General features: G+C 37.7%; 1 protein-coding gene and 1 non-coding gene across 17 annotated transcripts in view; both read left to right on the forward strand.

Annotated features, from left to right (window-relative positions):
• The first annotated feature begins 321 nt into the window (after positions 1-321).
• LOC105044912 (uncharacterized) overlaps positions 322-17,410 on the forward strand; it is a 38,181-nt gene continuing 21,092 nt past the window's right edge. For 2 of the 16 annotated variants that reach the window (XM_073257560.1, XM_073257572.1), the window contains exons 1-3: positions 322-518; positions 2,218-2,784; positions 6,637-6,696. In XM_073257560.1, coding sequence (XP_073113661.1) covers positions 2,472-2,784; positions 6,637-6,696 — 373 coding nt within the window. In that variant the 5' untranslated portion in view covers positions 322-518; positions 2,218-2,471. Of the gene's footprint in view, positions 519-725; positions 749-880; positions 1,079-1,929; positions 1,999-2,217; positions 2,785-6,636; positions 6,697-17,410 lie in introns of those variants that run through there. The other 14 variants (XM_073257569.1, XM_073257570.1, XM_073257563.1 and 11 more) reach the window with 14 other exon arrangements.
• LOC140858291 (small nucleolar RNA R71) lies at positions 16,457-16,562 on the forward strand. The gene has a single exon (XR_012141857.1). It is a non-coding gene; the product is annotated as a small nucleolar RNA R71 (small nucleolar RNA).

Consider the following 17,410-nt stretch of genomic DNA (forward strand, 5'->3'; position numbering starts at 1 on the left):
CCATCTATTAAGCTATAAAAACATGTTACAATGTCAAAGTAGTTAGATGATCTATGTGCATTAACACATATTCGCATTCTAAAGCAGATATTGGAATGTCAAAGTCATCGGATGGCATCATCCAAGACTTGAATCTAGGTTCTATTTTCACATTCAAGTTTTGTATTTTTTTGTTGGTAAATTGTCGTATTGCATGCCATATCCCACAGATCACAGATTTACAGCGTTCTTATCAACCGCATCCATGTCACGAGAGATGCACGTGCTCTTCTCCGTTGCTGGCTTATTGCTAAATATGGCAACCAGAATCCATAGCAGAAGTTAGGCAGTGGCTTGCCATTTGTCCGTGTATTAACCATCTGAGAGAGAGAGAAAGAGAGAGGGAGATGTTACGTCACCCTCGCCTTGTATTATCCCCCCTTTTTTTTCTCTTCCTCCGAGGCTCTCTTATCGTTAAGAGCTCGGGCCTTGCTGCTCCTTTTCCTGTTCACGCTTCCAAGCCCTAGAAATTTCTCCAGGTATCTTCCTCTCCATCTCTTCCTTCTTTTCTGGCGGTTTATGCCGATTTTTATTCACTTGTCCACACGAATCATGTGATTTCGGTTGATTTCGTGTTCATTTAATCTGGTTTCTTTATTTCGTTTGCTCCAAGATGCGATTTTTCTCTTGCAGGTGGAGATTATTTTTGATTTTGGTGGTTTCTTAGTGATCGTTGTGGGTTATTCATCTTATATACCTAAATCTATTGGTTCGAAGCGCACCAAGATTATTTTTTGGATTGATTTATTGCCATATTGTGCTTCTTATTTGATTTTTTGCCCCTACTTGGGTTTATCCTTTCTTTCCCTAAGATATGTATTACACCTCATTTGTTTTTTAGGGTTGAGGGACTGTGAATATGGAATATGGAAGCCTGGAACCTTATGTAATCATGTGGCTAGTCGGAGAATGAAGAAAAAACAAAATAGATGGCTGGGTTGTTGTCTATGAAGCTATATTTTGTCGTGGCACATGTTTGTGGTGTGGGCAGAACTTACAGATTCATGGTGTCAAACTATAAAATTGATGACTTGGTCTAGTAATACTTGATTTCTTTTTGGAAATTTTCATAAGCCAGTCTTATTATTTTAAGTTAATGAGCACACTTTACCTCTTCTCTCCTACCAGAAATTCCATTCATGGCTTATTAACTTGCCATAGGTTTTCGATGAATGAATTACTTGCTGTGGTATTTTATTTAGTTGACACATCGAAAGCATGTGTTTGACTTGATGTATGGATCGGATTCTGTATGGTTCATCTAGCAAGTTGTTTGCTCTGTAATGTAGAGTCTCCCACAGTGTTTTGGTGCAAAATGGGCATGACTTCATTTTACCTTCCCCCCTCACTTGAAGTAGGATTTTCCATTCTCTGACATGCTATTTAATCTTGCAATGTAGATTAGTAAAAAGTCTCCTGCCGAGTAGAATGCTAGCATTCAGCAGCCCACATATCATCAGCAAGTTGCCCCTCTACTGCAGGCTAAAAAATTATAATGTCAAGCTAACTTTAAAAAAAAAAAAAATGGTGCCTTCCTTTATGCCAAATTTAGTATATTTCACCAGGGCCCATCCAAATAAATGTGATGCTTTTCTTGGAAAAAATATATACATAAACTTCTGAATAAGCTTTGTAAAACAGATGGCAAGTTAATCATAAATGCTAGTCTTTTAGTGCAGTTGATGCTTGTTCTTTGAGATATTTAAAGAGACATGTTAATGATTTATCTCTAACCTATTCTTAGAAGGTTCATGTGGCTATGTATATCTATGTCTAGTATGCTTTAATGTTTATTATATTTAAAAGATGTGCTTCAGAAATATTGATCAGATTGTTATTTATGTGCCTTAGTAATTATCATATTGCTTGAGTGGTTACTTGTCTCTGCAGGGGGGTCGACAAGTGCATCATTAGTGGATTGGAGGAGCTGTTTAGAGAGATAAAAGTCTGTGATTAAATGTATAAAGTAGTATATGTCACGAGTAAAGCCTTTTTTTTTTTTAGCATTCTCATCAGCTGATGAACAACATTAAAATTCTGAAATTAGACCAATGCTTAGCTGCAAATTTTGAAGATCTGATTGAGAGAGGACATTATGATACTAATTTTGTCTCTATTTTAATTGAGATATTTTTTTTTTGCAAGCCTATTATAACACTGGAGCTTAAATTATTGTAGCAGGTACTCTTATCAACATGTCCAATAACTGATGCTGACTCAATGTTGGATGCATGGTGTCTTACCATTCATTTTGGAGTGAAGACTCATAAATGATTCCCATTGGAAGGAAGTCACAAGTGTTTGATTAATGCATAATTTCTTCCATTGCATCTCCACGCCATCTCATAAAAATAGCTAAGACGGGTGCTCTCTGTTGTGTGGCCGCCGGGCCACATGGACGAAAATCCAATACAGCCAGTCGAGATTGTTCCATGGATCCCAGTGAACCTCATTGGCAAATGAATTCAAGCTTCTCCCCTCCTTTGTCAAGGAGATGGGATTGTAGGTTTCAATCGGATGGATTATCTCATAGGGTTCATGAAGCTCCCATATATGGGTCATCATTATCATCACACAGTAAGGAAAGCAGAAGTGGTGTCAGCAGCGACCAGTACCCAAATCATTACCATTCAGTGTCTGATGGGGCACTTTCTTATTTAGGGAGCCCATCTGATAATTTGCAGGCACCTGGATGGACACCACCTGTGCGAAGATATGATCTTGGCGAGTTTACACCTGTAGGAGGTAACTCATACTCCCTAATTTCCTAATGGTTAATTTATGACAATAAGTTAGAATGCTTCAGTGTGCTTTTAAGCTTAATATGATAACTAGTTTTGTTTGTCCTTTCATTTTTTGTTGTGGCCAGTATCTACAACGTTATATTTCTTCATCTATCTACTCATTGTGAAGGCTGCAACTTGCAGGTTTGATATCAAGATTTCCGGGAAAAAAATCAAGATACATCGGGTAAAAATAATTTTGATATGGAAATAATGACTGATTTTTGCTGGGTCACATATACTTTGGATGGGAAAGGATTGTAGAGTGAACTGAATATGATCATGAGGGTGGTTGATGTGAATGAATATTGACTTAGAGGCCTGCTGACAAGTGACTCTTTGGAAAGGGCTCAACATTATGATGTCTTAGAGAGAAAGAGAGAGAGGTATAAGCAAGGTTTTAAATCCCATGGGATAGGACTATCCTGGTTTTTCTATGAAATGGGATGCGCTGCCATCCCGCCCCGTCTTGATATTTGGGATAGGGGACGTCCCAAGATGTCTCGATTGGAATGCTGGGACGTTAGCGGGACACCCTGTCCTCCTGTTGGGATCTGAATCCTTGGGTATAAGTAGGGGTGGCAAAAGAGATAACAGCTCAAGGTTGGCTTTGGAGCAGGCTTGGCTCAAACTTTGGTTCAAGACACAATGAACCAAGCTTGAACCAGCACTTCAGGCTCGAAAATAATTTCAAGCCAAGCCAAAAAAAAAAAAACCCAGCTGATTCAAGATCGGCTTGATAAGGCTTGGTTTTCTGTAGAGCAGCATAAGCAATAGCATTTTTAATATTTTTTTCTCAATTATTTCTTTATAATTAAGGTTTTAATTAGCATATGTTGTAACATTTGAATCCATTAAATGTTAATTCAGAATTACCAAGCTTGAACCAGGCTTGAATTCAAGCTTGAACTGAGATTGGTTCCAGCTTGAATTAATTTCTGGCTTAATTTAGGATTTGCAAACTACTTGATTAGGCATGTGTTTAGCTTACTTCGAAATTAGACTCTAATTGAGTTTAAAATAGCAGCGAACAACCAGCATTTCAAGCTCTAAATCAATTTCAAGCAAGCTTGGTGAGACCAAGGCTCGATCAAGCTTGGCTTATTTACACCCCTAGGTGTAAGAGGCAATAGATGGACATGTGAAGGAGGAACAGATGAGCAAACTCTCATTCCATCTTCCTGACATTTAATTTTCAATCATCATTGAATAGATGGACAAGCGAAGGAGGAGCAGAGGAACAAACTCTCTTTTCATCTTTTTGACATATAATTTTCAATAATCATTGTGCTGCAAGTGTATCTTGTGCTGGACATAGTTTCACTACAGCATTACTGGTTCTCAGAACGTAGTTTGGTGCCCTTCGACTTCTAACCTTGTATATCATCTAGTGAGTGCTGGTTTTCTAGATTGTAAAAATGGTCATAGAATCTGAAGGGATTTTGGGGTCACTTTATTGTGCACCATGTCTTAAATCTCAATTCCCTTTGATAAAAATGTTAATAAGCAGGATCTCTGTTACATAATGTGACCTTAAGGCTGATGTTTGGGCTGGTGTCTAACTGTCTAGCCAATTTCTACCTGTTTAGCATGTTATTGACTGGTTTCATCATAATGACATTCCTCCTGCATTTCTTATCTATTTTATGCATTGATTTGGACTATGTAGTTTGTGTATCATGTGCTAGAATTTATTAATAGCTTCTTGTAAGTTTGTTAATTAAGAAATTTTAATGTTTGTACTTAGGTTAGAGGATGGTATTGATGAAAAAAAAAACATGTAATTGATAAAGAGAAGAATGGACCAACTTGCCATTCATTGTCAGACTTATAAGAATAAAAGGAAGGGAGAAGGGTGTTTGTGCTTGTGTGCATGCATGAATATGTGGGTTTATGGTTGTGAATGTATGAGTGCATCTATCCCTCTCTTTTCTTGGTTAGACATTGCAGAAGTGACTATGGGGATTTTGGAAGTTGTATTACTGGTGAGTGACGACCCTCTAGTTTGTGGAGAGGACTTGATAATCTACAGAATTGTATGTGGAGCATACAAAGTTAAGATTGTTAAGAATATGTATGTGTGCAGCATGCACATTTTTTCTTGTGACATTTCATGCTTGCATGTGTTTGTTTTTTCTGTTCAGGATAAGCATAAGAAAAATAACACAAGCAGGAACTATTGAAGCTGGGACATTTATTTGCCTTGTGGTACCTCAAGAGATATATTGCGGTCTAAATTTTTAATTGCTTCCAAATCACATCATAATGGGAATAAGCTATTGTCTAGGTGACCTTTATTAAAAAGATATATAGTTTTGCAATCTACTGTTTGGCTATCTATTTTTGCCATTGATAAGTTTGATCTTATTTTTGGGATAGTTTGATTAAGAAATATTTGATGAATGATGGTAATATGTGCACCCTTTTAGGAAAAATTAACTTGATGGAACTAGTTGTGGCATTATTTTTCATCATTTCTCTCTTTAAGGCACCTTTTATGGAATTTTTTTTTTTTACCTAGGAAGATACATGACCTTGGAGGTAGACATAGTGCATTATTTCTCTATAACTAGTAGTCATGGGAACATACCATAAGGTTTCTTGCTTTTGGGTGTCTTTCATTAAGAAGCTAAGGAAGCTAATGAAGAGAACTCATTGGATAAATATAGAAGAAAATCGATGATGAAAGACTCCCTATTTCCTAATGTGCAAGAGGATTGGATAAGTAGATGTATTAGAGGAAGCATTCAAGAGCATTAAGCATCTGGGGATAAAAAGACAATCATTAAATATTTGGGGAAAAAAAGACAATATAATGTCTGAAGAAGGCAAGCTGTGTTAACTGCGAGAAGCCTAAATTTGGAAGGTAATTGGATTATGAAAGAGGACATTGATTTTTATGTATTGGAAAAAGTGATGCAAGCACTAATTGAAGGTATGGTGCCCTAATTTAGGTGGTTAAGGGTAAGTTGTAAGGGGAGATAGTTGTGATTGGCATGAAGGGAATGCAGTTTTTTAATGCAATGACAGTTGTTCAAGAGTAGAGTTTAACTTTGGTTATCAACAATTGTTTGGATGTTGTTGATGATAGCAAGGAGGCTGTTTAGGAGCCCTTCCTTGGGGGTTGTACCATTTGTTGAGTCAAACCTTTAGCCATTGCGTTACTAAGATGGGAAGGACAAAAGAAGTGAGGGATTTTAGAATGAACATCGTTTTGTTTAGCCACTGCAACGTGGCCCCCAAGGTGATTACTCTGTGATTGAAGTCAGCTATGGATATCTAGTTAACCTACACCAAGGTTATTTTTTTGTATTAGAAAGTGAACAAAGAAAAAGCTAATAATAGATTTATTGGCCTTTTGTTGACCATTAATCTACATCAATGCAAACTACAAACTGTATGAATTTTAACAAAGATGATGCAATATACAAGTAGCTAGTTTGTAGCATGGGAAAATTGAATGGTGGAAGTGGATAAAGTGACTTAGAATTTTAATTTATTTCTGTTTGGATCAAGTTGGGTCTCTACTACTAGCCAAGATGAAAAACAGTGACCAAGCATCAAAAAAGAAAAATGGTGACCAAGTGAACGATCTAATATATATAATTTGCTTTGATTTGGTGGACATTGTTAAATTGTGGATATCTGTATTATTCAGAAAGCCATTTCATTAGCCATGTAGGATTAAAAAATTGCATCTCGAACAACCAAGATGGTAGGTTAGGTGACCTATGCAACATAAAAAATCCAACTTATATTTTGCTTCTCGTTACAAAGTATATATTATGTTGCTCATCAAGTCTTTTATGTTTAGGTTTGATGAGGTCAGTCACGTGGGAAGCAGAAGTTGTAAAGAAAAAAAAGAGAACAAAGAGTAAAATGCTCTCCTTTCTCTTCCTATGATGTATGATGTTAAAAAACTATGGCTTATAGGCTCAGAGGACCAGGATACAAACCTTTGATATGCTTTTTGAGTGAAAAAGTGTCAATCCATCTGATAGTTTTGGACGTTTTGATTACTGTACATTAAATATTACTGTTCTAAAATATTTAGATTAAAAAAAAAAGGCTCCAGCAATAGAATAGTCTTATCAACATGCTTTTTATATCATGGGTAATCATACACTGTGAAGTTTCTAATGCTTGAGTTCACCTAGGCAAGGTGCTCAATGATGCTTTGAGATTTATATCCCTGACTATAGTTAGGTTATGATGCTCAACAAAATTCTCTAAATTTTGCTGCAAATTCTTCCCATGGACTGCAATTCCAATATTGAATCTTCGATAGTCTTGAACTCGTTTCAGATCTTTGATGGCCTTGAACTCGCTTCAGATCTTAGATGGCCTTGAACTCACTTAGATTGTGAACTTACTTTAGATCTTTGATGGTCCTGAACTCACTTTAGATCTTTGATGGCCTAGCATAATTTTTCCTTGTCGACCTTCATCATGGTTATTACCTCCTGTCCGGAACCTGTTGAGCAAATCCACATCCTTGTGCTCTTAAAATCTAACAAAGAAATCGGAGGAGAAAGAATTGGGGCCACAACAAAGGTATGGAGCAAAAAGCTGGAGTGTCATGGTCATGCTATGCAGTGATGTAAACTGAGGATAAGAGAATATGTGATGGTGTGGGAGTGTGTGTTGGGAAGAACTAATGTTTAATGAACTGGGCACATCAATCAAGTTAGTCCACTTGGCTTGTCACCTGGGAGTTCTAGCAGGTCAGGTCACACAAAAACCCGTAATTCTGAGAAAACCATTTGACCTTGTGGGTCAAACAGTTCAGTCATTTGAACTGGTGGTCAAATTGGTTCTGGCCTTGGGACATTTTGACTACTTAACCAAAGAAATTGAAAAAAATAATAATAATCTCGATCCTTCTGTTGGGGTTTTCTTCACTCTCTTTTCCTTCGCTTGGGCTGATGTGTCATAAGAGAAATGGAGGTGAGGAGGGGCTGGGAACCAATGTGGTGGGCCGAATTACAATGTGGTTTTTTCCTTTTTCCTCTCTTTCTTTGGAGTGTGACTTCAATAGCTCGTGGCTTGGCTGTTGCCAAACTTTTTCTTGGATGATTACTTGGTCATGGGATTAGAGTCCCTTGTAGAAGAGAGGAGGTCAATAGAGTTTGAGACAAAGGAAGAAGAGATTAGGGAGTTTAGATGGAAGGATTAAGGTGAGTGGTGTTTAAGATGGAGACAAATGTTTGCTTAGCTTAGGAATCTCAGATGGGCATGGGATTTTTAGATGGAGGGATGGGGGTCCAATATCTTGGAGGAGTGGGTTGAGAAAGGAAAGAGGGGTTCCAGGACTTGCAGTGTTAGATTGTACGGTCAACTCGTGGTTGATCTGTGGTTGAACTGTCAACCCGTGACTCAAACAGGAAAACAGTATGACCTTGAGGAGTAGGAACTGTTTTTCTGCGATGAAGGAAAGGATTCATCTTGAGAGTCCAAGAGGAATTAGAATTTTAGAGTTTGTGAGGCTATTTTAGGTTGTTTAGGGATATTTTGGGAGGTATCAAAGCAATTAAGGATTGTGAAAGTCTTCACATGGGAAGAAATAATGACGTTTTTATATGGTTTTTCAGGATGTGAAGTAGATGAACTTGGTATAGGTGCTGGTACGGATATAATTATAAAGGCTTTCTCTGATTATAGATTTTATCATACGAGATATGTTTCTATCAAATAGGATGGGAGTTGGTATGCTATTTCAGCTCTTTGTAACATATGTAACTCTTCATTTTCCTTACTCATTCTTTTACTTCTATGTTGCTTCTTTATTTTTCTTTTATCCTTCTTTTGTTTCTCTTCCCATATGCTGTTCCTTCTTTCCCATTTCTCTATTGTGCAACGAATATGGAAAGCAGCATGGTTCTGAAATTAAATTAGAACTAAGCATATTTAATTATAGGTTTTCTGTTCCTTCAATTATGTCTCATTGTGGCTTCTTGGTTTAGATCTATCCAACTGCAGACTTAAGATATCAAAGTCCAACTTTTACTCGATAAACCTGAAATAAAATGTTAGGGCTCTTCCTTTTCATGTCAGTTGATCAGTTCAAATTTCAAAAATCGACTAAGGTTACTCTCACCAAAGTTTTGGGGAAGGCATATTAATCACTTAATTGTTTAGGGCTAATCAAGAAATATCATTTATTGCACCTTGGGTGCAAGTTTACCATAAAACTTGCTTTCATCATTAAAGAATGCAAGTTCATTGTTATGCTTGGTGAGATTGGGGGTCTATGTCAAACAACTCATAATCATAGCTTTGAACTGCAGTGTTAACCTTAGAGAAACGTTATAAGTGGTTCTCACTGAAAAGATTATCAACTGATTATTGAATCAATTTGTGGCTGAAATCATTTCAAGCAGCACTAGGCAGAAGCCCATCCTACGAGGCTTTCTTTTGTGACCAAATGACTACTCTTCAGGATTCAGGCACTTTTACTGCTTGTTTATGTGCTTTAAGTTAATGTCATTATTGTTCATTCTCACCTGCATTAATTCTTTCTTTTGTCTTATTAGCTCTTGGTGGCTTTTTTTTTTTTTAAATCATGCTTAGCTCTCTGTGCACTCAGCTAGGGATTGATCTCAGTCTTCAATACTAGTTGCAAGTGGATTCTGCTGACATTCCCATTTTGTAATCCATTTTTTTTTAAAGAAAAAATATAATGTTATGTTGTTACTGTTGAAAGGAAAAGTTCAAAAGGAATTCAATTCATTAATAAGATCTTATCTCTTTAAATAGATGAGAAACAAGTACATAAAGAAAGAAATACGTACTTGAAAAGTAAGTACATACTATATTTAGAGAGATACTAAGTTTAGAGATATACTAAATATGTCTTTGATGCGTGTCATAGCACACCAAAATTAACCCTACTCACTACTATGTAGATAGGGTGAGTCGGGATTGTATTCGCAGGGATCTTAGTTGATTATTTTGAAAACGCAAAAGAAAAAATAATAAATTATAAAAAAAAGACTAAGAAAGAAGCATGAAAAATAAAATTACTTTTCATTAATCTAATAAAAAAGTATACATAAAGAAAATAAAAAAATTACGATACAAGATAATTAAACCAAGTTGATCTTCTTGCTGCGCCCGATGGTGGATGTGTCTCTTTGAATCCTTCGTCTTCCTCCGTGCAGACAGCGACAGGATGGTTGGAAGGCTTGGTACAGGAACTCCAAGGAAGAAAGGTTGATGGAAGCGGATATGTAACAGAGAAAGGGTAGCGGCACTAGGATTAGAACCTCTCTAGATTTGATGGGATGTGGAAAAGGGATCTATGGAGGAATATGTTGTGCTAGGATTAGTACCTCCCCTAGACTTATGAAGAAGAGGAAGAGGGAGAGAGAAAGAGAGAAGCTTGAAGAGAACTTAAGCGTGGGCTTGATTCCAAAAAGGGGAGGCCTTGGGGTTCTATTTATAGAGTGAGGAGCTAGGGTTTCATGAAAAGAGAGATGGGAGTGTGAATAAGGATCTTGGATCTTCATATTGATTCTCCTCCGTTGATCAATAAGTTGTGTTCACATTTAGTTCCATTTATCTTTTAATCTGGGCCTTTGATTGGAGAGATTGCTTTTGATCTTGATCTTTAAGTTGCGTTCACACTGAAATAAGAGCTGATTGTTGGTTCACTCAAATCTGAACCAATTTGAGTCCAAATTGAATCGTATGAACCCAAACTCCAATTACCTGCAAATAAACTAGATAGCATTAAATTCTTAGTAAAATAACATTAATGATTACAATATTTAGTGCCTCTAGCATCCTAGATTAAGTATTCATCATACCTCCTAATTTGAACTTTATCGTCCTCGAGTAAAATAGATACATTAGCATTGTACATCAAATTGTCCTTGAATTAAAAGTTATCCTAAACATTCTTAACTATAGTTGATATCTGGCTAGATCATTAAAGAGGTACTTCATTGGATTATCAATTCGACCCAATTAATGGTTGAGTATTAGCCATAAAATTTTTAAAGATCTTCTTTCACTGACTTTCCACTATACTCTTTAAGTCCTCAAACTTGATGTGAGCAGGGTTTATTGTCTTCTTACGTTTAGTCTCCTTATTTTTTTTATTTTTTATTTTTTTGAAAAATAATTTTTTTTGCATATCTCGACCTTTCCATCCATACCCTCATAAAGCAGATGCTTCATTGAGATGGTGGGAAAAGGGTTCTAGAATTACTTCAAAATTTAGTCTGATCTAAATTCTTCTATTAATTGGGTGTCCTTAATAATTTTTTTTCGATATCTCTAAAATTATCTATACCGTTAATCATTTATTGATTAGAGTGCCTAGTTAACTTCAAATTGAGACAAAATTTAGATGTACAAAACTAATTATTTCTGACCATACTCAAGGACTTAATTAGTTATTCTCCCTTCCAACTTAATTTTCATTATCCCCAATGGAAGAAGAGAATCATAACAAAGTAAAAATAGAGTGTAACAAAGAAGGACACCATCTGAGTTCGATGTGTGTAATATTGATTAAGATATCGTTCATTGCTGGGCTAGTGTGTTCTTGACTCCATTGATCATGGTGCTCCCCCAACTTGGCTAATTGTCCTTTTTAGAAATTTCTATAAAATAAAAAGAAACTGGATAGCTGAAAAATAAATATTGGGTTGCCTCTCAACAAGTGCTAAGTTTAAGATCTTCAGCCAGACCAAGCCAAAGTTCAATTGTAAACTGGATCCTGTAATTCAATTGAGTCAACTTGCTCGCCATCTCTAATTTCATTCACATAATGTTTCAATCGTTGGCCATTTACTTTGAAGGTGTTTTCCTGTTTAGGATCTTTGATTTCAATTGCTCCATGAGGGAACATCTGAGTTATGACATATGGTCCATCCCAACGTGAACGGAGTTTTTCAGGGAATAGTCGCAACCTCGAATTATAAAGCCACACTTTTTGATTAGGTTCGAACGTTTTTCGTGAAATGTATTTATCGTGATAAGCCTTAGCTCGAGCCTTATAAATTCGTGAACTCTCATATGCTTCATTGCGTAGCTCTTCTAATTCGTTCAATTGTAATCTTCTATTACTAGCATTTTTCATATCGAAATTGAATTGCTTTATGGCCAAAAATGTGCTGTATTCTAGCTCTACCGGTAGATGGCAGGCTTTTTCAAAAACGAATCGATAAGGAGACATTTTTATCGGGGTCCTGTATGTAGTACGGTAGGTCCATAATGCATCGTTTAATCGTCCAGACCATCTTTTCGATCAGGCCTAACCGTCTTTTCAAGAATTCGTTTGATCTCCCTGTTGGAGACTTCTACTTGGCCATTAGTTTGGGGGTGATGTGGTGTGGCAACTTTGTGAGTGATTCCATATTTCTTCATTAAACTTTTAAAGTGCCTATTCGTGAAGTGTGTACCTCCACTAATAATGGCTTTGGGCAACCAAATCGACTTAAGATATTCTGTTGGATGAATTTGATTACCATCTTGTGATCATTCGTTCTGATTGCCTTAGCCTCAACCTATTTAGATACGTAATCTACCGCAACCAAAATATATTCATATCCATAGGATGGAGGAAAGGGGCCCATAAAATCGATTCCCTAAACATCAAAAACTTCCACGACTAAGATGGGAGATAGGGGCATCATGTTTTTTCTAGAAATATTTTTCGTTTGCTGACAGCACAAGCACTCAAGGCAAAATTTATGTGCATCCTTAAATAATGTCGGTCAGTAAAATCCACTTTGTAACACTTTTGCGGCCGTTTTTTTCCCACTAAAATGTCCCCGCATGCATGAGAATGACAAAAGGTAAGTATACTTTGATACTCACCCTCAGGAACAGCGTCGAATCACTTGGTCAGAGCAATGTTTGAACAATTCGGGTTTCTCTCAATAATAATGTTTGACCTGTGAGAAGAATCGATCCTTCTCCTGTTTTATCCAATGGAGAGGAACATGCCCTGTTGCCAAGTAGTTAATGATGTGGGCAAATCATGGGATTTGATCAGAGGATGTTGCAAAAAGTTATTCGTCAGAAAATTTTTCTTTGACTTCATCTGTACCATCATATGATCAACTAAGATTCTAGAAATATGATAAGCGACCACATTTTTGGAACCTTTCTTGTCTCGGATTTTTAGATCAAATTTTTGAAGCAGAAGGATCCATCTGATCAATCGTGGTTTAGTATCTTTCTTTGAGAGCAGATGTTTTAAAGCCGCGTGATCAGAATACACTAGAATCTTAGACCCTAACAGATATGAACGAAATTTATCAAGGGCAAATACCATCGCTAGTAGCTCTTTTTCTGTCGTGGTGGAGTTCAATTGAGCATCGGATAGAATTTTGCTAGCATAATAGATCACATGTGGCTCCTTATTGATTCTTTGACCTAAGATGGCTCCTATTGCAAAATCAGAAGCGTCACACATGATTTCAAATGGGAAGGACCAATCAAGAGGTTTTATTATGGATGCTGTTGTCAGGACTGTTCGTAACGTGTAGAAGGCTTGTAGACATTCTTCATTAAAGACAAATGGTGTATCCTTGGCCAGCAAATTGCACAAGGGTCTCGATATTTTACTAAAATTTTTAATGAAGCATCTGTAAAATCAGCATGACCTAAGAAAGATCGTATTTGTCGAACCGAAGTGGGGGGTGGTAGTTTTGACATGACCTCAATTTTCGTTTTATTTACCTCAATCCCCTTTCGAAAATAATGTCCCAATACGATTCCTTCCCGAACCATGAAATGACTCTTTTCCTAACTTAAAACCAAATTTGTCTTCGTGCAGCGCTTAAGGATTTTGGAGAGGTTATGAAGACAATCCTCAAAAGTGGTTCCAAATACGGAGAAATCATCTATAAATATTTCGAGATATTTATCCACCATATCCGAAAAAATGGCCAAAATGCACCGTTGAAATGTAGCGGGTGTATTGCAGAGTCCGAACGGCATACGTCGAAAAGCGAAAGTGCCGTAAGGGCAAGTGAAGGTCGTCTTTTTTTGGTCATCCAGAAATACAGGTATCTGATTGTACCCCGAATAACTATCTAGGAAATAAAAAAATGTTGACCTGCTAGCCGTTCTAGGATTTGATCAACGAAGGGTAATGAAAAATGATCCGTTCTAGTAACGGTATTGAGTTTCCTATAGTCAATGCACACTCGCCAATCAGATGGTATGCGAGTGGGAAGCAATTCACCTTCTTCATTCTCCACCACAGTAATACCTGCTTTTTTAGGTACTAGAGTAGGGCTGACCCATTTACTATCGGATATGGGGTAGATGATTCCAGCGTCTAACTATTTTACCACCTCTTTCTTCACTACCCGCATATTTGGGTTCAGTCTCCTCTACATGTTTCGATGGGGTTTGGCATCTGTCTCGCAATGAATATGGTGTATACAGATGGAGGGTCAATTCCTTTTAGATCGGTAATGGACCAGTCGATAGTCTTTTTATTTTCCTTCAGAACACCAACCAATTGTGCTTCTTGATCCGGGGTCAAGTTTGATGCAATGATCACCGGAAGGGTGTCATTAGGTCCTAGGAATGCATACTTGTGTGGCCGGAAGTGGCTTTAATTCTAGTGCAGGTGGTGATTCTAATGATGGGGCTGTGGGTGTATTGGCTAATGCAGGCAATGGCTCATATTTGATTGTCCAATGGGGAGTAGTTTCATCACTTGATGTATCAACTAAAATGTTTACTTCTTCCTACCTCCCTTCATATCACAGTCGTCCACTCCAAAGTACGTCAAATGGGTGTCTCGAAATTATGTGCAAAAATCATTGATGTTGCTTCCTCTATAATATCCTTGAATGTATCTATCTCGAAGCAACTATCCATTGATGGTCCCTGGATGCACTAAACACATTTAATCTCAGTTTCTTATTCCCAAATGATACGTTATGATCCTGTCCTACAATTGATGCACGCATTGCCGTAGCTAGGAAGGGTCTGCCTAAGATATGGAAATTTACCTTGGATTGCCACTCAGTTCCATGTCAAGGACTAAAAATCAACTGAAAAATAGAACTCATCTACCTTGACCTAAACATCCTTGATCATCCCACGTGGTGTCTTAATTGATCTATCAACTAACTGTAGAGTGACCGATGTGGGTTTCAATTCTCCGAATCCAAAAAGTTTATAAACCAAGCTAGGTAAATGGTTCACACTCGCTCCTAGATATAGGAGAGCTTATTCGATGTGAAGGTCTCTTATAATGCAAGAAATGGTAGGGGTATCTGGATCTTTAAGCTTTGGAGGGGTAGCGTGCTGGAATACAGAGCTAGCTTGTTCGGTGAGGCATACTTTCTTCGGGAGTTGTGATCGAGATTTACGTTTCTGGATGCACAATTCCTTCAAAAATTTTGCGTAAGCTAGGACATGTTTGATTGCATCTAGAAGGGGAGATTAATTTGGACTTGCTTAAATAATTCCAACATCTCATCAAGTCTTCTTCCTTTCTTATCCACAAGAGTGGGGGCTTTTAGGGCACTTGAAAATGGGGCTTTAGGCAAGTACGGTGATTCCGGTGCAGTTGGTCCTTTTTCTACTTTTGTGTCCTCCTTACTCTTAGGTGATTTGGGCTGGGGCTTTTAGGGCACTTGAAAATGGGGCTTTAGGCAAGTCAGGTGATTCCGGTGCAGTTGGTCCTTTTTCTACTTTTGTGTCCTCCTTGCTCTTAGGTGATTTAGGCTTAGAGGTCTAGGGTCGGTCTCATTGATTTTACTCGTGTGTTCAATGACCTTCCATTTTTGAGAGTCATGATTGATTTGGCTTGTTCATAAAAGGTATCTGGAGTATTGGAGCTCTCAACCATGAATTGTCCTTCGGATTACTCTCAGTTTGGCTAGGTAATTTTCTCTCTCCTACTGATTGCGGTTGCTAGTTGACCTATTTGGGTCTCTAGCTTAGCAATGGATTGCGTGTGAGAGTTAAGGGTCTGGGTGTTGACTTCTAATCGTTATAGTGCTTTTAGAACTCTATCCTCAAAAGCTGAGCTGTGACCAGTGATAGATGGTTGAGGAGTATTTTGAAACTGGTGGTATGAATCATGCCTATATGTCGGGTCCTGATAATTTGGTTTAGGTACAGCAGAGCCAACCACTGGCTGTGATCTCCAGAAAAAATTTGTGTGGTTTCTCCGATCGGGGTTATAAGTGTTCGAATATGGATTATTTCCTGATCTACGACCTTGTTGGGCTTGAGCTTGCTGGACCTGCTTATGCACAAATTCAGAAAATTGAGGTGTGGTTGGACATTCACTAACAAAATGAGTCGGGCTTGCACACAATGCACAAACATCTTGCACTGGATTAGGTAGAATCGAAGAGTGTCCAGTATTCAGAAGACGGTCTAATTTTTGGGACAACTCATCTATCTTACTGTGGATATCCATAACATTTTCAATCTGATAGATTCCATCTCTTTTCTGTTGAGACATGGGTTGTTCTCTAGAGGTGGCAGACATATGATGTAGGGAGTTCTCACTAAGTGTTTCAAAGAGCTGCCAAGCCTCGTCCTCACTCTTTAGCATGAATGTCCCACCACACGATGCATCGATCATTTGTCGGTGTTTCTCCGATAGACCATCGTAGAAACACTGAACAAGTTGCCATTTGAGGACAGCGTGGTGGGGGCATTTACGAATAAGATCTCTTAACCTTTTTCATGTCTCATGAAAAAGTTCACCATTCAATTGGGAAAAACTAGTGATGGCTTTTTTAATTTGATTCGTTTTTTCCAATTGGAAAGTATTTCTTGAGGAATTCTCTCTGAAGATGGTCCCAAGTTGAAATGATTATGGAATCTAGGAAATTTAACCAATGTTTGACTTTGTCCTTAAGTGAAAAAGAGAACAGTTTCAACCTGAGGATATCATCGGGAGAAGTTTTGGATTTTTACTGTGGAGCATATCTCAAGAAATTCGTCCAAGTGTTTATACGAATCCTCATTCGTCGGTCCATAGAATGATGGGAGCATTTGAATAATGCGGGACTTGATTTCGTATTGTGCCGCCTCCGCAGGAGGAGGCTGGATACATGACGTTAAGTGTAAAGATGAGAGGGAGTAAAATACTCTCTTCAATTATCGTAGTGGGTCGGTCCTCTTGTTTTGGATCCATAGTTTTGTTTTGGTTTATTCGAATCTTTTTCTCTAGGTCTAATGGGTGAAATTAGGTTGTAATGATCGGTGTCCTAGCATGCACCAAAAGATCTCATCGAGTTTTAATTTCAACAAGTTTTTTTTTTGAAAGAGAAGAGGAGAGTAGGAGGGAAAAGAATTCTAAAGAAGAGAACCTAAGGAGTTCTAATGCTAAGAAGATACAGAAGAATTAATTAGATTTGATATTTTTAGTCAACAATCAAGTGGTTCAATCAATTTTATGGATTATCCTAGATCTAGACAGCTCCTAACTGCCAAAGTCATCTTCAAGCACTTCAAGTAGCAGACTAGCCGCTCAACTGGTCAGGTAAGTGTAAGGTTGATGGGGGTCCCCGTTGCTTTCCTTAGACACCAACTGTGTTGGTCAGATTAGCGAACGGAACCAATTAATGAACCACTTCCTTCAGGACGTA

Source organism: Elaeis guineensis, chromosome 5 (assembly GCF_000442705.2).
Source record: "Elaeis guineensis isolate ETL-2024a chromosome 5, EG11, whole genome shotgun sequence".
Taxonomy (NCBI): Eukaryota; Viridiplantae; Streptophyta; class Magnoliopsida; order Arecales; family Arecaceae; genus Elaeis; species Elaeis guineensis.